At 37.4% G+C, this 24,182-nt stretch overlaps 1 protein-coding gene across 3 annotated transcripts; it reads left to right on the top strand.

The window, feature by feature from the left end:
• Positions 1 to 1,158: 1,158 nt before the first annotated feature.
• LOC148156566 (BOLA class I histocompatibility antigen, alpha chain BL3-7-like) lies at positions 1,159 to 15,591 on the top strand. 3 transcript variants are annotated; one of them, XM_088010477.1, is made up of 7 exons: positions 1,159 to 1,388; positions 5,401 to 5,658; positions 7,614 to 7,895; positions 8,125 to 8,427; positions 9,500 to 9,613; positions 12,538 to 12,617; positions 13,668 to 15,591. In XM_088010477.1, the coding sequence occupies exons 1-7, from the start codon at positions 1,316 to 1,318 to the stop codon at positions 13,677 to 13,679; spliced, it is 1,122 nt and encodes a 373-aa protein (XP_087866603.1). In that variant the 5' UTR covers positions 1,159 to 1,315; the 3' UTR covers positions 13,680 to 15,591. The 3 variants fall into 3 exon arrangements, with proteins under 3 accessions (XP_087866603.1, XP_087866604.1, XP_087866605.1); XM_088010479.1 differs by lacking the exon at positions 5,401 to 5,658 and having other exon boundaries at positions 1,163 to 1,388; XM_088010478.1 differs by lacking the exons at positions 9,500 to 9,613; positions 12,538 to 12,617; positions 13,668 to 15,591 and having other exon boundaries at positions 1,160 to 1,388; positions 8,125 to 8,435.
• Positions 15,592 to 24,182: the final 8,591 nt, after the last annotated feature.

Raw genomic sequence — 24,182 nt, 5'->3', positions numbered from 1 at the left:
GAGAGTGGATCTCCTTCAATCAGTGCTCCTCCGCAGCTCTGATTGGCTAAGGAATGTAACGTGATCCTCTACAGCAAGTGACGGTGTTACGTCAATCCGCGTTTCCCCATCAGATACGGTTCCCCCTATGTTAAAATCTCCCATCAGATAGCGTTCCCCCACTGTAAAACAGGGGGAACGGTATCTGATGGGAGAGTTATGTCCATCAGATAGCGTTCCCCCACTGTAAAACAGGGGGAACGCTATCTGATGGGAGATTTATGTCCATCAGATAGCGTTCCCCAACTGTAAAACAGGGGGAACGCTATCTGATGGGAGAGTTATGTCCATCAGATAGCGTTCCCCCACTGTAAAACAGGGGGAACGCTATCTGATGGGAGATTTATGTCCATCAGATAGCGTTCCCCCACTGTAAAACAGGGGGAACGGTATCTGATGGGTGATTTTAACATAGGGGGAACGGTATCTGATGGGTGAAATATGTCCATCAGATAGCGTTCCCCCACTGTAAAACAGGGGGAACGGTATCTGATGGGTGATTTTAACATAGGGGGAACGGTATCTGATGGGTGAAATATGTCCATCAGATAGCGTTCCCCCACTTTAAAACAGGGGAAACGGTATCTGATGGGTAATATTAAGCATTAAATTGCATTGCCCTGTTTTTAATTCACATAGCACTAGGCTATCTATCATTATAATTATAATATATATATATATATATATATATATATATATATATAACATATATTATGTATTTCAATTATATGTATAAAATATATATTATTTATTATAACATATATTATGTATTATAATTATATGTATAAAATATATATTATTTATTATAATTATAATATGTACAAAATATATATTTATTATATTTATTATAATTATTAGTATTATTACTATTAGTTTCCCGCAAAAACGTGAAGAAAGTGTGACAACTTTGCCGAAACATGTTGTTTGAGCTTTCACGGTGTCCGTAGTTCCTCAGACAGGCGCGCCGAACAAGCTCGTGCTTGCTACGCGCATGCTTTCTCAGTGCTCATCACGAGCACGCGCCTATTTTGCCGCGTGGGCGGGGCGGAGCGGCAAGAAGACGAAGGGGGAACCGTATCTGATGGGGAAACGCGGATTGACGTAACAACGGCAAAGCAGCGCGTCATTACACAAGTCTGTCTTTATCTCCACGGCAGAGGCTCCGCCGAACCCCTGAGACCGACTCATCGAACCCCAGGGGTTCGATCGAACCCAGGTTAAGAACCACTGGACTAGGACTTGAAGCTCCTTCTGTTAATTTGGATTACAAAACTGGATGACTGTACTAAAGGATAAAATGCCAAACTTTGTCTTTTTGCTTCTCTTGGGAATCCACAGCACTGCAGCTGGTAACTTAATATATTTTTATTTTTACTTTGTTTGATTTGAATACTGTGTCCGAATTCAGGGTCTGCATCCTTCGAAGGACCGTGACAGCGTGAAGCAGAGAGCGGAGAAGAAAAAAGAAAAACCCAACGGAGCCGAAGTTTGTTTTTCAGTCATGTATTACTGATTTCTATATTATTCTTCACCTTTTATAGTAAAGGATGTTCCACAGTAATAAAGGAAATCTCTTAGTTTGATTCTAAAATGTTCAAATGTGTAATGCACTTTCCTACAAGGAATACAGATGATTCATTTACAAATATAATACTCTCCACATCGCAGATAGGACATTACCGTTATTATGTTTGAAGGCTTAACTTTAATTAATCAATCAAACCGATGTGCTCTGCTTTGAAATACTTTATAAACCAAACATTTTTCAACCAGACCTGTCTGATTAATAACGGTGTTTAACTATCTCTCATTGGGGAAAGCTAGCGGGAGTTTTTATAACAGTGTGCCAGGAGTTAGGCGTTTTCTCTCAGTATATATGCCCAGAAACACATGCCTGCCCAAAAATGCATCCCCTGTCGCGGGAGCGCGCATCGCTCTAAGCTCTCGCATATTGACGAGAAAACGGACTGAAATAGGACCGAAGAGGAAATTTTAAAGATATTTGTAACATTATCACGTTTCTTAGCCACGTAATCCCTAAAACGGTGGGTTTTATTTTGCAAATTACTTGAAATAAATACGGTTTTTACACCTTTATTGACACATATGAGTCAAACTTTTTTCAGTCCATTGTAAACGTTCTCTGCAAATGGTTTGAAATTCTCTGCTTAGACTTTTGATACCATAATAGCTTAAAAGCATTACAAAACAGAGGCCCACTATGTAGAACATTTTATATCATGCTTAACTTTGTAGTCTGTTAATGTAGGAGGGAATGCATTTTAATTTATGAGCCTGAAAATATTTGCATCCGTCTTGTTGATATGAAACTTACAGCTTTAGCTCAGAGAACAAATGTCTTTACATAGAAAAGGTGAAATCCTTTCAGCTCTTTATTTCCCCCAATTAGCACAGAGATGCATATTTTGGCAATATGGATTTTGAGCCTGCCAAAATATGCATGCGCTCTCCCTCTCTATTCTCCTCAAATATTGTCTTACTGATTTAAAACTTAGACCAGCAGTTCATGGAACTATTCTGGTTATGTAGAAAAAGTTATTTTTCTACATAACCAGAATGTAGAAAAATAACATTTTTTCTATTCTGCGCTATCTTATTTCTCCAAGATAGCGCAGGGATGCACTGATATTGGGTTTTGTCAACATAAAGCTTAGTCTTAATCATCAATATTTGTTTGGTAGCTCATTTTTTGAGAAGGCGACATCATGTTCCTGACATGTAAGGAGGAAAAAATAACTAACTCTAGGACCATAAGCAACTGTGTGTGTGTGAGAGAGAGTGAGTGTGTTTGTATTTATAGGTGTGTGTGTATATATATATATATATATATATATATATATATATATATATATATATATATATATATATATATATATATATATATATATATAGCTCAAGCTCCCAGGCCTCTGGTAGAGGATGAAAGAGGGCTACTGGAATATATTTTTATATTTATATATTTGTGTGGGTTTGTTTGTATATATATAGTAGGATATACACACTTTATACATATTATCAATGTTTTTCCTTTCGTATTACAACAACTTTTAAACTTACTTAGCAATTTATAAGATTTTGTTAGTTCTAGGCTAAGTTCTAGCCTAGAACTTAACCGTAACCCTAACCCAACAGTCTGTTCTTCATTAATTATGATATTGACTCTTTCCTGGTCGGTTGCTTCCAGTAGGATCGGAGAATCGTTGACGACGTGCGACGGCCAGTGCATTTTCCTTTGACCTTCCGTTTAACCACTGAGTCGTTGGACCAGATGGGGAAGGTCATCGAGATAGCTTGAATCCTAACCCTAATCCATATTGCATATGCATCCCTTTGCTAATTTGAAGTATTAAAGAGTTAAGAGTGAAATAACTTTTTCTACAAAACCAGAATAGTTCCATGAACTGCTGGTCTAAGTTTTAAATCAGTAAGACAATATTTGAGGAGAATAGAGAGGGAGAGCGCATGCATATTTTGGCAGGCTCAAAATCCATATTGCCAAAATATGCATCTCTGTGCTAATTGGGGGAAATAAAGAGCTGAAAGGATTTCACCTTTTCTATGTAAAGACATTTGTTCTCTGAGCTAAAGCTGTAAGTTTCATATCAACAAGACGGATGCAAATATTTTCAGGCTCATAAATTAAAATGCATTCCCTCCTACATTAACAGACTACAAAGTTAAGCATGATATAAAATGTTCTACATACTGGGCCTCTGTTTTGTAATGCTTTTAAGCTATTATGGTATCAAAAGTCTAAGCAGAGAATTTCAAACCATTTGCAGAGAACGTTTACAATGGACTGAAAAAAGTTTGACTCATATGTGTCAATAAAGGTGTAAAAACCGTATTTATTTCAAGTAATTTGCAAAATAAAACCCACCGTTTTAGGGATTACATGGCTAAGAAACGTGATAATGTTACAAATATCTTTAAAATTTCCTCTTCGGTCCTATTTCAGTCCGTTTTCTCGTCAATATGCGAGAGCTTAGAGCGATGCGCGCTCCCGCGACAGGGGATGCATTTTTGGGCAGGCATGTGTTTCTGGGCATAACACCGCCCCTTTCTGTTTGCTGTAGCGAGTTGTACTTGTCAAAGGTGGGGAAAAGATGGACGCATTTGAAGGACGGATTTGAAGGAGTCTTTGAATTCGGATGCTATTCAGCCTACAAATCTGTCCTTCGAAGTATGCAGACCCTGAATTCGGTCACAGCTTATAAATTCATATTGAGAGAATGTTCAAATGTAAACATCTGACTGGCTTACTGAATAACCTGACAACCAACAAATTAGTTCAGTTTAAAACATTAACATTTTTCAACTTTCAAGCAGTTAATAAAAGAAAAATCTAATTTTCAGGAACTATTGTCTTTCTGTTATTTACTGTTTAATATGTACATATCTTTAGAAAGACTCAACTCAAACACTGTTAAAGTTAGAAAAGTCTGAAATATGGTAATGTGACGTGAAGAACAGTGGACCCTAGAAATATGCAAAATTTCCATAACTATAGATTATTTAATGTATTGTTTTACTAATGAATTCTGGGTATCATTGCACAATATTTTTTTATTTTTTATGTCAGCAATGACCAAGAATTTTCTCTTAAGTTCATTATGAACTAATTAACAAGAATCAACAAAAATCTATATTGAATGTGTCATATTGAATATGAAATTAATTTGTTTAGAAAATCTTTAGCCCAAAAGCCAAACTTCAGTTTATTACAGTTTGAGTTGCTTCCATTAAAAAGGAAAGGTTATACTGACAACATTTTTGATAGTTAGAAACTGTCAAAAACGATCAAATATAGAAACAGTCTCTTGCAGATTTTTGGTTTCACCCCAAAGTAAAATATATTATTTACTGTTTTTTCTGAACTTGTGTGGTTCAGAAAAAAAACAGAAGTATAGTTCTAAAAACAACCTATAATTGACTTTTGTGTAAAGGTGAAACTGTTTGAATTTGAATTCTTTTTCAAAAACAGAGACCAATGATGATGTTCAGATATTATAAAATATTAGTTGAAAACATGTCACATATCTTTTTATATGAATGAAGACAATTGCAAATATATATTTTTTTTAATTTGAAAAGTTTGCAAAATATAAACTACAATTTAAGAGAAGAACAATTGTGTAATAAATATTTGACTCACAATGTTTGATGTTTAGTGAATACACCCCTCAAAAATCCACATAATGATGAAAAGTTTCTGAAAGGTCTTCTATTGAATACGTCAGTTGTTATTGCTAATGTAGTTGCTGCTGTTTGGTTCGTTTAACTTGCAGAGATGTTAAGTTATTTTGGTTTTTTGTCTCAAAACACATTCTTTTTTCTCAGTGTCCCATTCTCTTAAGTATATTTTCACTGCGTCTTCTCGAGTCCCAAACTTCCCAGAGTTTGTCGCTGTTGGGTTTGTTGATGATGTTCAGATGATGGTCTATGACAGCAACACTGAGAAAGCAGTGCCAACACAGGACTGGAGTGAGAAGATAGGCCAGTGGTACTGGGACAGAGACACTGAAATAGGTCTGGCAGAACAGCATCGCCGTATCACTGACATTGAAATCTATAAGCAGCGCTTCAACCAAACTGGAGGTTTGTGTTAATTTCAATATTTATTGATCATTTTCGTTTTTGTTTATAGGAAGTAGGTCATGCTAAACACAAACACAAAGAACCTGATATGTACAGACTTTACTGAGCAGAGTATTTGTTAATATACATACTGTAGATCTACTGTTCAAAATAAATTAAGATTGATGCGACATTTCTTTTACTAACCAAATGAGTCACTTATTATCTTACCAAAGATATATTATTAAACATTGATAATTAACAAATCATAAATAAAATTCATTCTTAATTAACCACTGGAGATAGGCACCAGACCCCTTCACAACACTGCATGTTTAGTATTGAATAATGGTTGGATGGATGGAAATAAAATTAATTATTAAGACCCAAACTCAGAAATGCGGTTTAAACAACAGTTATATCACAATAGCTACCAGTGATGTTGAACATTGTATGAATTAAAAAAAGGGGCTTTATTTTATTAGTGCTAAAGAAAATATTTAAACCAACATTATCGAGTTTTAAAATAGTACAGATTTCCCTGTTGGGGGAAAAAAAACAGTTTGTGTTCTCAGGAACATCTCTAGGATTGATAGATAGTGGGGTTTTATGTACCAAGGCCGACGGAAGCTGTTGCTGTTGAATGTTGCATTTTCAGACAAAATGGCTCATCATTTGTTCAATATCAGTTGTAGAAAATGCATAACAACCTGATATCTGATTCAGTTTCCATTCTCTTCCTTTTCCTGGTAGATTCCTTAAACCTCTTCTCTCCTAAGTTGTTTAAATGTATATAGTCAAAACAACTTTTAGAGTACCATATTTTCCGCACTAAGGCGCACCGGATTATAAGGCGCACTGTCGGCTTTTGAGGAAATTGAAGGTTTTTAGGTGCGCCTTATAGTGTGGAAAATACAGTAGATGTAGTTTTATTTCATAACCTTTAAGGTGTGTCCATAAAGAAAATTGCTACTAAATAAAGTTGTGGTTAAAAGAAAGCATGTCTTTTTTCAAATAGCTTTTAGCAATAGAAAATAAACCTATTTCCTCTGTTGGAGGTTCTGACAAGAAAGAAATGTTCAGAAACTGATGCTGCAGTGAGACCATGTGCAGCAGAGAAATATAAGAGAAGGTTTGATGTTTCCTTCATTTAATTTAAATCGATAAAAGCAATAAACATACACACATACAAATACATACAGTAAAAAAATCTCAAAAGTAAAATAATTTTGAAACTTTTGGATTGTTTAAATCTTTATTGAATAAAAACATGGAGATGGTTTATGCTGAAGGCCTCACAACATTCTCAGCAACATGAATGAGAAACAGGGAATGCACTCTGAATAAGGAAGATCTGGGTCCAACCAGAACCAGAACCAATCAGATCAGTGGTTTTATCCTCTGTGGTTCCTCCAGGTAGATGATCTGGTTCCTCTCTGGTTCCTCCAGGCTTCATGTCTCTCCTCAGTCCATAGACTGAAGCTCTGCTGGACTCACACTGATCCAGACTGGGAGAGGAACTGGACCAGCTGGTTCAGTTACTAGTTTTTCTTCTCAGTTTGTGTTCTGGTTTCCTTCAGTGAAATGCCTTGAATAAAAATGTCCCCTGAACCTGTGGTCTATAATATCACATCACAACATTGTCATCAGGCTTGTCAACTTGCTGTCTGATGTCCCGTGGTCGATCTGTATAGCTAAATAAATTAGATTAAGCTGTTAAAAGACCACAATGGCTATGTACCTCTGAGTCATGTTTAGTTGTGCTTTATTTAATCAGAGCAGATAAACTCTGCAGTTTAATATACATTCTGTGGATCTACTGTCATCACAGCTGTATTTGATGACAGCTGCAAGGGATTATACTTAGAATTTCTGTTTCTAATATATCTGCAGTGACTGTTGTGTGGCAATTAATGAATTTGCTGTCAGAGTAATACATAATCTCAATTAAATTTTATGCCATCTCTGTCTTTCAGATGTTCACATTGTCCAGAGAATGTACGGCTGTGAGTGGGATGATGAGAGTCAGCAGGTTACTGGCGGCTTTGAACAGTACGGCTATGATGGGGAAGACTTGATAATATTGAACATGGAGGCAAGCACATATATTGCTGCAAAACAACAGGCTGTAATGACTAAAAACAAGTGGAACAATGACAGAGGAAGGAAGGAGCACATAAAGAACTATTTCAACCAATTGTGTCCAGGGTTCCTGAGACAGTTTGTTGGCCATGGAAGGAGCTTTCTGATGAGAACAGGTATAGTCAGATAACCTGGTTTTATTTGAATAAACTGATTATTTAAATTTTCTGTTTTACTAGGATTATCTAAAGCAAATTTTATAACTCTCACCTTGATAGCAATTTCTTCACTACATTTTGACTCCATGACTCAAGGCTGAGGATAATCTCCAGTTCTGATACATTTCTGTCTACTTTTCATATTATAAATTGTTTATATTTGACCTTTATGTGTCTCCATCTCTAGATCTTCCATTAGTTTACTTTCTCCAGAAGTCGTCCTCCTCTCAAATCAGCTGCCTTGCTACAGGTTTCTACCCCAACAGAGCAGAAATATTCTGGAGGAAAGATGGAGAGGAGATTCATGATGGTGTGGAGAAAGGAGAGATCGTCCCTAACAATGATGGGACCTTCCAGATGAGTGTTGACATTGATCTGTCATCTGTTGCACTTGAAGACTGGCCCAAGTACGAATGTGTGTTTCAGCTCTCTGGTGTCAGTGAAGACCTCGCCATTAGACTGGAGAAAACGGGAATCTTGACCAATGAATGCAAGTAATCATATAAAGTACTATGTTTATTTTAGGTGGGGTTTTAGATTTGCATTCAATTCTAGGGCTTAGGAAGCTAAAACAAATGTTTTGCTGCTAATACAATCTGCTCCAGCTTCTGTTTTGTTCTTTCTAAAACTTTGATTTATTAATGTTAAGGTTTCATGTTTTCTACATTTAAAGATATGCATTGTTGAATTAGCCATGCGTAGACCAGTGTTTCTCAATTCTGATTGTCAGGGACCACTGTACTGTATGTTTTAAACATTTACCTTCTCACACACACCTGATAAACGCGTGGATGAGTTTCTCTAGATCTCACTGAGACATTAGTCCTCTGATCCTGAAGATGTTCTTCAGGTGATAGAAGGCCAACTTTGTGACTGTCTTTATGTGGCTCTGAATGTTCAGGTCAGAGTCCATCACTACTCCCAGATTTTGGGCCTGACTGCTAGTCTTTAGATGTAATAACTGAAGCTGTGTGTTGATTCTAAATCATTCCTCTTTAGGTCCAAATTTAAAAAATTCTAAAATTCTGTTTAGCTGGAGAAAGTTGTAGAATGGCCTAGTCAAAGTCCAGATCTAAACTCAATCAAGAATCTGTGGCAAGATCTGAAAACTTCTGTTCACAAATGCCCTCCATCTAATCTGACTGAGCTTGTGCTGTTTTGCAAAGAAGAATGAGCAAAATTTTCAGTCACTAGATGTGCAAAGATGGTAGAGACAAACCCTAAAAGACTTGCAGCTGTAAATACAGCAAAAGGAGGTCCCACAAATTATTGACTCATTGGGACTGAATACTTTTAGACACCACACTCAGTATTTTACTTTTTAATGTTTTGTATCATGTATAATTTTCTTTCAAATTAAATTCCAATTAAATACATGTATGTGGTTGTAATGTGACAAATATGGAAAGGTTCATGGGGCATGAATATTTTTACAAGCCACTGTATGCAGGGCATTGGTCCCCGAGGAGTGGAATTGAGACACACTGGCTTTGACAAACTGGGATAAAATACATGAATAAACCTGGCACTCTATATGAGTATGACTTTGGTTTTCTCAACAGCAAATACCAACAATGCAAACATCCTCTTGGCTGCTTTGGCTGTTCTTGGTGTCTTTGGTTTCATTGGTCTCATTGGTGGGATTATTGCATTCATTCTTTACAAGAAGAATAAAGGTGAGAGATGGATATTTTATCTTCTTTTTGAATGTATTTTCATTGTTGATCTTTACTCAATGATATAGACCTGATTAAATATTAAAACTGCTATGGACAATGACACATTGATGTAGCCTTGTTTGTAGGCCTACAATTTTCACCTAGGTTTAAACCAGGAACAACTTCCTGATCATGCTTGGTTTAGTAAGGCAGGAAAAAAGAAAAAAATAATTCAGCATTTTTTTTTTTTTGCCAAGTTTAGATTTTGAATCATACAAAATTGGTAAATAATGGAAATATACAAGAGACCTGAAACTGGGCTCAAAACATTCACATTTGATTTAATATGAATGAATGTGGTCCTTTTTCCAGTTTTGATAAGGTAATTAAGTAGGGGTGTATAAAAGGAATCAGTATTCAGTGTTTGAGAACCAAACATGAAAAAACAGTGGTAAATATGAAATATTATTTGCATTTGTCCTTACTAGATGAAAGACAAATACATTTTAATCTAAAGCATCCTTAAACATTTGAGTTGTGCAGGGTACTGTTTGCTGGAATGCCTAGAAATGAAGTGATTTGCTTTAATTAAAGAAAAAAAATCAGTTAATTGTAATATTAAGAGTTAGATAGAACTTCATTCTTATACAGCAGCAGCTCCTCTGTGACTGAGTTTGTTTGTGGTACTGATTATTCAGTTCTCATGGAATATCTTTGAGGCAGATGAGAAACTGATAATTTCTAATTGTAAAAATTCTCCTCATTTGACCCATGATGGCAATGAAACCAGATTTTTGTCTTTTTATATGGCAGTGTTGTCTAAAGCAAATCCTAGGAGATTGATTTCACCTGGTCCTCACCACTAACAGAGGAGTGGCAGAAAAGTGCAACAGAGTGGTGTGACAGAGGGGAGTGACTACCTGGTCTATGAGGGCCAGAATTTTTGCTGACTGGCAGGTGTTCACATACTTATTTACAGTAGTAACACAGAAATAAATTATAAAAAATAATACATTGTAATTTCTGGATTTTATTTTTTAGATTATCTCTCTCACAGTGGACATGTACTTAACCCTTGTGCGTGTGAGGACTAAGGCAAATGATACAAGTGATACGGGTGTGGGGTCAGTTGGATCCCATTTGTAAACACAAGGGTTAAGATGACAATGTCAGACCCCTCCATGATTTCTAAGTGGGAGAACTTGCAAAGTCGCCGGGTATTCAAATACTTATTTTCCTCACTTTACATGTTGAGTCAATGTTAGATGGATCTCAATTTGGAACTATAACCGATAAACTATTGGTTATGGTTCCAATATAGATTCAGGTCAACATATACTTACCGGGCAGTACATCTTGCTAGTACTAGGTTGGACCCCCTTTTGCCTTCAGGACTACCTTAATCCTTCATGGCATAGATCCAACAAGGTACTGGAAACATTCCTCAGAGAGTCTGGTACATATTGACATGATACCATCACCCAGTTGTTGCAGATTTGTCAGCTGCACATCCATGATGTGAATCTCCCATTTCACCACACCCCAAAGGTGCTCTATTGGATTGAGACCTGGGGACTGTGGAGGCCATTTGAGTACAGTGAACTCATTGTCGTGTTCAGGAAATCAGTCTGAGATGATTTGCGCTTTATGACATGGCACGTTATCCTGCTGAAAGTAGCCATCGGAAGATGGGTACACTGTGGTCATAAAGATATGGACATGGTCAGCAACAATACTCAGGTAGGCTGTGGCATTGATACGGTGCTCAATTGGTACTAATGGGCCCTAAGTGTGCCAGGAAAACATCCCCCACACCATTTCACCACCATCACCAGCCTGAACCGTTGATACCAGGCAGGATGGATCCATGCTTTCATGTTGTCATGCCAAATTTTGATCCTATTATCTGAATGTCGCACCAGAAATTTAGACTAATCAGACCAGGCAACATTTTTCCAATCTTCTATTGTCCAATTTTCGTGAGCTTATGCGAACTCTAGCCTCATTTTCTTGTTTTTAGCTGACAGGAGTGACACCCAGTATGGACTTCTGCTGCTGTAGCTCATCCGCTTCAAGGTTTGATATGTTGTGCGTTCAGAGTTGCTCTTCTGAATACCTCGGTTGTAATGAGTGGTTATTTGAGTTACTGTTGCTGTTCTATCAGCTTGAACCAGTTTGGCCATTCTCCTTTGATCTCTGGCATCACTGGACATTTTCACTTTTTCAGACCATTCTCTGTAAACCCTAGAGAAAATCCCAGTAGGTCAGCAGTTTTTGAAATACTGAGACTAGCCTGTCTGGCACCAACAACCATGCTAAGTTCACTTCAAAATTACTTTAAATCACTTTTCTTCCCTGTTCTGATACTCTATTTTGAACTGCCTCAGATCCTCTTAACTATGTCTACATGCCTAAATCCATTGAGTTGCTAATTCAACATTTACGTTAATGAGCAGTTGGACAGGTGTACCTAATAAAGTGGATGGTGAGTGTATATTGCTTAAATTAGAACATGATGAACCCTTACCCAATAATAAAATGCTCTCATCCAGAGCTCAAAGAAGCAGAGGGGAGAGTAGGAGAAGAGTGTGACAAATGGCATACATTGATTAGATGTTGGCATTTTAATCATTACAATTCGACCACACATTGATTCAATGACAGCTTTTCAACAATAGTTAATTAAGTAGAATTGGATGATTGTTTGATGGTTGATGCACCATCAGTCATGAACCTTAACCAAAAATCAACCCTTTTGACAATAGTTTAACATTGAATATTTTGCTATCAGGGAAGACATTCACAATCTACTCTGTTTTTATCACTAGCTCTATACGTTCTGAAAGTACTTCTGTTTTATGATGTTGGAGACTGTTTCAGAATCCCTTCTGTACATTTTACACCAGTTTGTAGAACATGTATTCACATTTTTAATGTTACAGCTGTGGTGAACGGTCAGCCTCAAGAGGAAATGAAATGTCTTCAGAACCCTGAAATAGCACAAACAGATCACCACCAAGAAGTGAGTTGATGAATGTTTAAGAAACCTGTTTTTAATCTGTGTATAACATTTGACTGCAGAAGATGGAAGTTTGTTTGAAAAATGAAAAAACAGTTTGATTATTTTAAATAGGACATTTATTTTCATGTTAAATGTTTTTAAAAGTGATCATTTCATAAATTCTACTCTAAAATCTGTACTTTTGGAAGATTGTTATTCAGTTTACTTTTTGTATTTTATGGGTCTTATGAAATAGCTCTATATTTAAAAAAAAGAAAAACTAAGAGATTGATCCGTAATTTGCATTTCCAAAAGAAAATCATGGAGAAGTCAAATAGAAAATTAGCCTGCAGTGAATAAAGGGAGCATCTAGATCCAACACTCTTATTTGGTTAAATACCTGGAAAAAGAACCCAACTAAAAGTCCATTGGTTGAAAAAATTGTGAGGATTCCAAAACTGCTCTAAGAATCTAATCTTAACATGGTGTATCAAACTATGTTGCTAATGTCAACATAAAGTTTTCAGAAGAAAAACATCAAAAAGAGAAGACGTCGGTGTGTCAACACAGAAAACTCAAATCAATTTTCTTACAACAGAAAATGCTAAAGAAAAGAAAAAATGAACAGAAACAGAAGTAAGTTTAAATTTTAGACAGTTCTGTTTTTTAATTGATCTTTGAAACATTGAGAATTTTTCTTAGACAAGTTGATGTGGATACAGCACAAACGGATGCAGTGACTGAGCATTGAATTTAGAACAGGAGGCAAACAGGTTAGTCACTGGACAAATTGTTCTAGTTTTTTCACAAGACCTGAAGGTGTTACTGCTTAGTGTCTCACAACAATCTGATGATGTGTTGGAGGAAGATCTTTCCTTATATGGCAGCATCTAGAGACCAGGGTGGTGAAGATCAGGAACAAGTGATCACAGCTCAGCAGCAGCTGTGGTCACAAGTAATGATTTTGTCACAACTATTAGATTTTGTAGGACATAATTTAGTTTGTTGAATTAAATGTATGAATTTTCATCTCTAATTTTTTTAACTATGTCTATCTTTTTGTCTCTGTAGGTTCATCAATAATGTATGAAGGGAAGCTAAAATAGAACAAACATGATTTTTTAATCTTCATCAGAACTCTTGCTGCAGTGTTTTGGATCAACTGAAGACTTTTATTTACATTTTGTAAATTTTCTGATAGTAAATAATTATAGTACTCTAGCCTTGAAGTAACAAATCCATGAATTAGTTTTCAGCATCACTCCTGGATACAATATTTATAATTTTGGCAGTGTTCTGGAGGTGAAAGAAAGAAATTGTAGATTTAAAATCAGTACTTCGTTACTGTACTTAAGTGCAATTTTCGTGTATCAGTATTTTACTTAAGTAGATTTAATAATGGATACTTTCTACTTTTACTTCACTACATTTTACAGTAAGTATCTGTACTTTCTACTTCACTACATTTCTACAAAACTGTCGCGTTACTCGTTACATCCAAGTCTCGTTGCTCTTTTTTCCGTTAAAATGTGAAGTTCAGGGACTTAAGGTGGCGCCGTAAAATCCGAACAATAACGTGACTTAAGTGTCTGCTGTCACCCATCGCCTCCCCCTTTACTCGCACACAGAGCTCCAGACATGCGCAGTGATTTCCTCTGAGCGGGAGATGATGTCTGTCTGATCGTCAGCAATATAATAGCGCCGCATAAAGATATGGCGACATGTAAAATAAGCAGCGCTTCGCTTTCACTGACGGTGGGGATTTAATCCAACTTTTAGCGTCACTTGGAAGGAAAGCTTAAAGAAAGGTAAGATCTGTGGACGTGATGCTAGCAAAGCTAGCTGTACAGAGACACATGTTGCATTAGCGATGAAAAAAAGTTGTCAATTATTGTGTGGAGGTGTTGACTGAGGTGTCGCATATATGGGACAACGCTGTGACCAAAGTCTGCATTGATATGACATTCAGGAACGATCCGATTCTTCTGGACGGATCTTTACTGATTAAATTTATTTCAGCTCTAAGTATTTAATATCTAGGTGTTTTATGGGACTGTGGATCTTTCAGATCAATTTGAGAAGCAATTTTGATAGGAAAAACTTAATTTTTTTGTGTCACGTAGCTGGTCTTGGGTAGGTGGTCTTGACTTGGTCTTGGGTAGGTGGTATTGACTACAACTCTGCTACGGCTGCTTGGTTCAATGTCCTCCCCTGTCCACCCTTTCTTTTGGATTTCTTTCAAAATAAAAGCCACTAGTGGGAAAAAAAGGTGAAGTTCATGCTATGTTAGGACAGGAGACAAGATGTTTCCATCCCTGAAATTATGATGCATAGAATCACATATCTAAATCTAAAATATGTTACAGTGTAAACATAATAAAAACATGCTTTATCTGTGGCATTGTTCATTAAATGGCACATTTCTAATGTATTAAAATTAAATATGATCGGTTCACTTAATGATATTAGCGGTTAAGTAATGCATTCAGCAAGTACTTTTACTTTTAATACTTAAGTATTTTCAAAAGCCAGTACTTTTTAACTTTTACTTAAGTACAAATGTTAATGTGGTAGTTTTACTTTTACTTGAGTACATTTTTATCTGTGTATTTGTACTTTTACTTAAGTAAATTTTTTGAGTACTTTCTCAAACCACTGTTTAAAATGGATATAACATGGTTTTAAATCCTTCCTTTTAACATGTAAATCATTCAGTTAAGCCATTTTTGTATGGAGGACCAAAACTAACATAATTAAAAATAAAAGCAAAAATATATATTGTCTTTTCTTCACATGTGCTTTTTCAACAAGAAATGTATATTTTGTTTTTCCTTTACATTTACACGTGTTATATGTTAGATTGAAATTACTTTTTGAAATTAACCTTTAAGCAGGTATTATGTTTCATTGATGATTCTAATGTTAAATGCTATGTTTTCAATAGCTGTAACCAAGAAGAAATTGTAATTAATACAAATAAAATATTTAAAACATTCGTCTGTGTAATTAATCTAAAAGGTTTATTTATGAGCTGAGTTACTGAAATATATATTATTTCATTTCATTTTATTTATTTATTTATTTTGAACATGACAGAAGTATGAAATCACACACATAAACAAGGAATGCAAAAGACACATTTTTGTACCACAATAATCTTATGCTTGAAAAGGAGTAGGGAGAAGTAAGCAACTTATAAACTTCTACCCTATAAACTCGCACCATATTTTCAGATAGACCCTCACTATTAAATCAAATAAAAAAATAAACAGGTTAATTAATTTTCCATTTTATCTGGGTTTACATTTGTCTAAATATATACATCTATACCCACACACTCATATGCATTAGCCTCAATTTATATATGCACATTTGTGCTAACTCTCATACATATTTCAATATCTTGTGAAAATGACCTCATTATCTTTCCTTTTAAATTATATTACATTCTGACTTTGTTTTAATTCATCACGGACCGGTACATGACGGACCGGTACAGTGCCCGCTTCACTGCAGAAGTTGGGCCAGCCACTTGTCAATCTCCCACTCCCTTCCTTCCTCATTCGTGAACAAGATCACCAGATACTTAAACTCCTCCACTTGGGGTATGACACACACCACCGACCCAGAGAAGGCACTCTACCGTTTTCCGGCTCATGGCCTTGGATTTGGAGGCACTGATCCTCATCCCGACCTCCCCACACTCGGCTGCAAACCGCTCCAGCAAAAGCTGTAGACTATGCCAACAGGACCACATCATCCGCAAAAAGCAGAGATGCGATCCTAAGGCCACCAAAACAGATGCCCTCAACACCTCGGCTGTGTCTAGAAATTCTGTCCATGAAAGTAATGAACAGAATCGGTGACAAAGGGCAGCCCTGGTGGAGTCCAACTCTCACCAGAAACGAGCCTGACTTACTGCCGGCAATGCAAACCAGACTCTGACACCGGTCATAGAGGGACCTATCAGTCCGTATCAAAGGACCTGGTACACCATACTCCCAGAGAACCCTCCACAGGATTCCCTGAAGAACACAGTTTAATGCCTCCTCAAAGTCTACAAAACACATGTAGACTGGCTGGGCGAACTCCCATGCACCCTCCAAGACTCTGCTGAGGGTGTAGAGCTGGTCCAGTGTTCCACAACCAGGACAAAAACCACACTGCTCTTCCTGAATCCAAGGTTTGACTATCTTATGGAACCTCCTCTCCAGGACCCCTGAATAGACCTTACCAGGGAGGTGTGACCCCCTCTGTAATTGGAGCACACCCTCAGGTCCCCCTTTTTGAACAGGAGACCACCAACCCAGTCTGCCAATCCAGGTGGACTTCCCCCGATGTCCATGCAATATTGCAGACTTGTGTCAGCCAACACAACCCTACAACATCCAGAGCCTTAAGGAACTCCAGACAAATCTCATCCATCCCCAGGACATTGCCACCAATGAGCTCTTTAACCATCTCAGCAACATCATCCCCAGAGATTGGGGAGCCCGACCTAGAGTCTCCAGTCTCCACTTCCTCAATGGAAGGCATGTTGGTGAGATTGAGGAGGTCTTTGAAGTATTCTGCCCACCAGCCCACAATGGAACCGTCACTGAGTATGATATTTACATCTTGTGCAGTCGCCATCTATAATGGCCACATACCAAAACAAACTTTTTCTGGTGTTTTCATTGTGTTACTGAACGCAGCGAAGTTGTTTTCAAGTTGGAAAACTTGAAAACAACACCAACAAAGTTATTCACACAGAGCGTGACAGGCTCACAGACCCTCCAATGATGTTACCACCTGAACTTCAATCTAATGCCGCCTGCAACAAGTTTTTAAGTTTTGGGTGTGCTGTGGTGGCGCAGTGGTTAAGCACGGCCCACATATGGAGGTCTTGGTCCTTTACGTGGCCGTCGCCGGTTTGATTCCTGGTCAGGTGACCTTTGCCGCATGTCTTCCCCTTCTTTCAATACCCACTTTCCTGTCAATTAACTATCAAATAAAGGCCACTAGAGCCAATAAAACCTTTAAAAAAAGTTCTCCAGTTTCTTTTCAGAGAAAATTAAAAAAATCAGAGGATCTGCACATCCACTCCAAAGCCAGTACCAATGCTGTGCCCAAACAAAACAAATGCAGGAACAATAACCCAATTTCAACTACTTCATTATAAAACCCTAGAAGAAATTATAAGTCAATTAAGGTCCAGTTCCTGCTGTTTGGATGTCCTACCAACACATTTCTTTAAGAAAGTCCTGCCTATCATTGCTAATGATTTGATCCAAATAGTAAACTCATCACTCTCTTCAGGTGTTTTCCCCCAGACTTTGAAAACAGCAGTTATCAAACCACTGATAAAAAAAGAACAATCTAGACAAATCACTACTGCAGAATTACAGGCCGACCTCCAACCTCCCATTCATCAGCAAAATTATTGAAAAAACTGTTTTTAAGCAATTAAATAACTTCCTAACAATAACGAATCGGTTTGACTCCTTCCAGTCTGGTTTCCGGTCTCACCACAGCACGGAGACGATGACATCCATATAAATACAGACTGTGGGAGAACCACAGTGCTGGTTCTGTTGGATCTCAGTGCAGCTTTCAACACTGTTGACCATGACATTTTACTGAATCGACTGGAGAGTTGGGTCGGACTCTCCGGTCCAGTGCTCAACTGGTTTGAATCTTACATAAAGAACAGAGATTTCTTTGTTTCAATCGGAAACTTCTCATTAGGGGGGTCAAAGGTCATATGTGGGGTACCCCAAGGCTCAATCCTAGGACCCCTTCTTTTCAATATTTATATGCTCCCACTGGCTCAGGTTATAACAGGAAATAAGATTAGCTACCATAACTACGCGGATGATACACAGCTCTACATCACAATGTCACCAGGTGACCTTTGACCCCATCCAATCACTGAATAGATGCTTAGAACAGCATCCAATCACTGAATAGATGCTTAGACCAGATCAATGTGTGGATGTGCCAAAACTTTCTCCAGCTGAACAGAAACAAAACTGAAGTTATTATCTTTGGACCTAAAGAGGAGCGAACTAGAGTCAATGCACAGCTTCAGTTATTACAACTAAAAACCAGCAATCAGCCCGAAACCTGGGAGTAGTGATGGACTCTGACCTGAACCTTCAGAGCCACATTAAGACAGTCACAAAGTCGGCCTTCTATCACCTGAAGAACATCTCCAGGATTAGAGGTCTAATGTCTCAGCACGATCTAGAGAAACTCATCCATGCGTTTATCTTTAGCCGCACTGATTACTGCAACAGCGTCTTCACAGGTCTGACTAATAAATAAATCTAACAGCTGCATCTGATCCAGAATGCTGCTGCTCGCGTTCTCACTAAAACCAGGAAGATGGAGCACATAACACCAGTTTTAAAGTCCCTACACTGGCTCCCTGTAGCTCAGAGAATAGACTTTAAAATACTGTTGTTAGTTTATAAATCACTAAACGGTTTAGCACCACAATACCTTAAAGATCTGTTATCGCTGTACCAACCGTCTAGACCCCTCAGATCTTCTGGTTCTGGTCTGCTCTGCATCCCCAGAACCAGAACCAAACGAGAAAAAGCAGCATTCAGTTTCTATGCACCACAGATTTGGAACAAACTTCCAGAAAACTGTAAAACAGCTGAACCCACCTGTTTAGAGTTGCTTATGGCTAAATTAGGGTTAGCGAGCATGACAACAAAATGTCTTTGATATCTTCGATGTTTTTTTAATGTTTTTATCTTTACTTTTCATCTATTTATGTAAAAGTGGCGAATGATTGAGGGTCATTGCGCGCACAGAAAAACCCTGTAAATTGTAGACTAACAGGTAAAAATAGTGCCCAAAAATCCATGTAGGACAGCGAAGTCCTAGCGCAAAAATTCACGTGATAGGTGGACGGAGCCTGGTGCTACAAGGTTGGAGACCTTGTCCTGTTAGGCGACGGGGCCTGGATAATACCCTGTTAAACAGACGGAAGAGTCCGGCGACGACAGGCGCTTTCATTTTGTAACAAAAGTAATTTCTTTATCTTTTTTAATCTTTTTCTTTTTTTTCAAAGTCTCTTTCTCTTTCTTACTGTTTATTCAATGTCACATGCTGTTTTTTTATTTTGTTTTTTAATTATGTAAAGCACCTTGAAATGCTTGCTGAAGCTGAAATGTGCTATACAAATAAAATTTGATTGATTGATTGAAGTCACGTGTCTTAAAGTTTATAGATTTGGTCCTTTGTGATTTTGCTGAGAAAATGTTTTATTTATTCTGACAAACTTACTTTAATTTTTATCTCTCTTAAATTGAAACATGACTAAACAAATCTGAACTTATAAATGTTAAACTACTCCTACATCATGCAAGGTTGAGGTTGGAGTCTGGTGCTTCAGTGATTAATGAACAATCTGGATAGATAAACAGATCATAATATGTTGGGAACATTCATTCACTCCTAGATGCAATTTAGCTTTAATAATGTATCAATTTATTTATGGAAAATGTTTGTTTTTGGATTCTGGCAGGAACATTTTTCTTACTTTAAATTTATTTATTTCATTATCTAACCAGTATTGAAATGGTAAAAATTTTCCTATGAGGTAAAAATTTAGTTTTTATTTTCAATGCATATTTACTCCTCTGCATAAATCATTAAATCTTGCGATCCGACTGAATAAAGAACCTGTTACAAGTTAAAACATGGCATTTTGGAGGTATCAGGTCTATTTCAGGCATTGACTCATCTTGGCTGCTTCCCATCAGAAACCCAGCGGTGAAAAGGCGGGAGGGAGCAGCGCCAACAGCCGCCATCTTATAGAGAGATAAAAGTTTCAAACACAAAATGGACGACACTGAAAAAGGCCATGTGTGACTGATTTTTACTGAGTTTTTATAAAAGGTTGATAATAAGACTAAAGTGCATTTTCTATATTCATTGTTTAGCGTCTTTTTAAGCACCAGTTCCTCTGACTGTGTGTTCACGTTGTGGAGCTTTTCACCAAACCAGTTCTCCACCATACCGGTGCGCCACAGCCAGGCTGGGAAGTCCCGACTCGTTTCTTTCACTTTCTGTCTTTATTGTTGTGTAATCATCGCTGACTGCCAAACCAAGCCGAACCGCAGGCTCAGGTCAGGTCTTGTGACTGAACCCACGATGTGTCAGACTTTGACTTTTAGGTGATTTCTTCTTTTTTTTTTTTTTTTTATCAGTAAAGTTTGTCGGGAAAATTCTGGATCTCAGCCACTTAAGAACAAAAATGTGTCAGACATTTCTGGTAAAATATGCCGATCTGAGCTGTAATGAAGCACCTCATGTCAGATAGGACCCCTACCCGGCCATCTTTCTACACTGTGACGCACTTCATATTTAAAAACTTCAAATTACCTCTTCATATAGGGCCAGTTTAGTTTGGGGTTTCTAGGAACGTATTTATTAATATTTTATAAATGCTGTACTCTACAGGCATGGTAAAATGGCAGAGTAAAGCTGCAGCTTTAGATTGTATTTTCAGTTCTTTTTAACTTCTCCAGCTGAACAGAGGAATCGCTGTCCTGCTGAGTAATCTTTGAAAAGAAGAAGCCTAAAAGTCACTGGATAAAATGGCTTCTGTGTAACATGACACTTGCTTCTTTGTGCCTGTTTAAATCGAAAGTAATAAAGGAACCGATGCAGCACCAAACACAACAGAAACGACACCAATGTAGCACGATTTCTGCACCTCAGCTGCTTTTATTTGACTAATGACTGAAATATGAGGTTTGCTCAACTAAAGGGACGTGTGGAAAAAAGGCCTAATTAAGTTTAAATAGATAATCTTTATTATTTCTGGTAAACCACATGATAACACTTTGATTGGGGAATATTAACCCTGTTTATCCGTATTTTATATAACTTTATTGAGAGGTAAACTCCCACAGTATATTTGTGAATCCCCTAAAGTCCCCTGGGAAGTTTGAGAACAATCAGGTTTACAGCAGCAGAAGTCAATAAAATTACAGTTGGTCAAAGGTTTCCTTATTTGGTACAATTAAAAAAAGCATCCAATCAAATGCCAGAGTCATGCCCAACTATGGGACGTCTCTGTCAGAGAACAAAGGTCGTCAGATAAAGAACAACACTGGCAAAACAGAAAGCAAACCTCTACCATCCACCCTCCTCTGTGTTTAGGTGGAGTTGTAGCGCCAGCGCTGGCTGGATTTTTATTTTTTCTACCAAGATCATGTGATTTCTTGGAAACAGAAACTTAGGCGGCTGGTGAATTCTAGGGGATTCTCTAAGGACTCAGAGCAGGTTGAAAATGTGGCTCTTGACTGACATCTAGTGACACAGAAACAGATTTGGATCTCCTTTAGAAGTGGGTCTGGTGTGTAAAATGTTTTCAGTCCTTTGAAGATCACAGGGTTTGTGTTGGAAACCAAAATCACTCAAGTTCACAGAACTGAGAGTAACAGATGAAGCCTCAAGGCCACATGCAGATAAACCAGAACCACTGAAACTGAAGGGAGGAATCAAAAACATCCGGGCTGAATTCAACACAGTTTATGTCATAGTTACATTTTAATGTTACCATCTTACTGTATTTTTATCTTTAATGTAGTTATCATCCTCACTGTTTGAAAGAATGCTGCTCTACAAATATCTTCGCCTTCAAAGTATAATTTCTTCCTCCGCATTCTGAAAAGCAGCTCATTTTTAGATTTGAATATTTCAGCAAAAGGTTTTAAAACAGAAAGTAATTCTCTTGTTTTTATCCTGACTGAAAACAGGAAAGCTTATGAGACTAAAGCAGATCATAATTTGGTACAAACAGAGTCTAACTGCCAGATTACCACACTGCTTTATAAATAGACGGCTTCACAGAGGTCAGAGGGTTAGACTAAAAATGGCTGTTTAATGAAAAACAGGCGTGAAAGAATGAGGTCGGTGAAACAGCAGAAAACAAACACAGCAAACAGAAAGTCAACAGCAAACCAAGCGGCTGTGTTTGGCATCTTCATGGTGAATCCGGTTAACCACGTGATTTCCTGTAAATACTCAACACTGCAAATCAGCAGCTGAATGCAGCTTTTTTCTCTCTCAGCAAAAGATTTAAATGACAGATCTCGAGTGCCCCCAAGTGGAATAAAATAAAAACTAAAATGAGGTGATGATGCAATGTGACATGATCTTGTTTCTCTTGCAGATTTTAGCCATTAATTTCTAAAAACTCTTTAATATGTTGATCAAACTGACCTCTGGGTTGATTAGTGTTGTTTACTTAACATCTTACTGCTGTTTGGGCTTCTGGCAGCTTTAACTAAAAATAAAACCCACATACAGAGCAATGAGGAGGTCTATGACTTTAAAGAAGGAGCAGCTTAATTTGACTTTGAGAATCTGAATGTGGAGTTTTTGTGTTTTGAAAGTTAAATTTGTTAAATAGTCTGTTGATACAAATAGTGAGTGAGAACTGAGACACCTGAACTGAGCTTCTTAATGGGGAAGGAAGAAGATTTAAGAGACTTTGAATAGGACATGGTTGTTGGGTTCACAAACAAGCTTCTCTCAGATTTACAGAGAACGTTCTGGAAAGAGAAAATATCCAGTGAATGACATTTGTATAAAAAAATGCATTGTATATGTCAGAGTAGATTCGGAAGACCTGAGAGAAATAATAGAAAAACAACAATATCTCAAAACCCACTCAATCAAAATATGCAGAATATCATCTCTGAATGCACAGAGCTGATATTCTTAACGCCTGCAGCAGCAGAACATGACAGCTGGTGCCACAACCTGTTGGCTCAGAACAACAAACAACATGAAAACATGGATCCATCCTGTTTTCCCTCATCGGTTTAGGCAGGTGGTTCGAGTTATATGGTATTTTTTGGTGTATTTTTGCCCCTGTTGTCAGATGAGCGTTATTTAAGTGTCCAGGTCACAGTGAACTGATCTTCTAACAGTCGGTGCCAACAGGCCAACACAACATGTAAGAAAGTTCAGATCGGCTCAGACTGGATTTCTGGACATGACAGTGAGTTCAGTGAGATCCATCCCCTCCTCAGTCTCACATCTAAATGGAACAGCAGATTTGCATTAAACAAATCAGCAGCACAGTGATGCTATCATGAGGGAGCAGCAGTGTGGAGCTGTCCTGATCTTGGGTTATTTGAGGTTTTGCTTTTGTTTCTGTGTTTTCATGTTTGATAATTTCCCTGTTACTGTGTTTCTGATGCATGTCTTTTCTAAGTTCAGTGTTTCCCGTTGGTTTTGTTTATTTCCTCCTCAACTCTCTTCTTGATCATTTTTATCTCCTTTCCTAAGCAGTTTTCAAAAGGACTGATCAAACAGAGAAAGACTGAAACAAATTAAATATGTGACTACTTTATTTCAGAAAACAATGTAGATGAGATAAAAATAGAATAAAGAAAAATGTTTTTCACCTAGATGTTGATCCCATGTGGCTCCTGGATTTTGGAAAAGTGCCTCAGATGTTTCCTCCCTCTCAAAACCAAGACAATTATTACTGAAAGGACGGTGAAATTTGCCTTTCGTTAATCACCAAATTAATAAAAGTCAGGATTTTTTTCTTTTTAAGTATATTGTTGC

This window comes from Poecilia mexicana, unplaced genomic scaffold, assembly GCF_051168715.1.
Source record: "Poecilia mexicana isolate PSO_F unplaced genomic scaffold, ASM5116871v1 scaffold_11, whole genome shotgun sequence".
Classification (NCBI taxonomy): Eukaryota; Metazoa; Chordata; class Actinopteri; order Cyprinodontiformes; family Poeciliidae; genus Poecilia; species Poecilia mexicana.
Note: the sequence above shows the minus strand (reverse complement) of the source record. Positions and strands in the feature narration are given on the sequence as shown.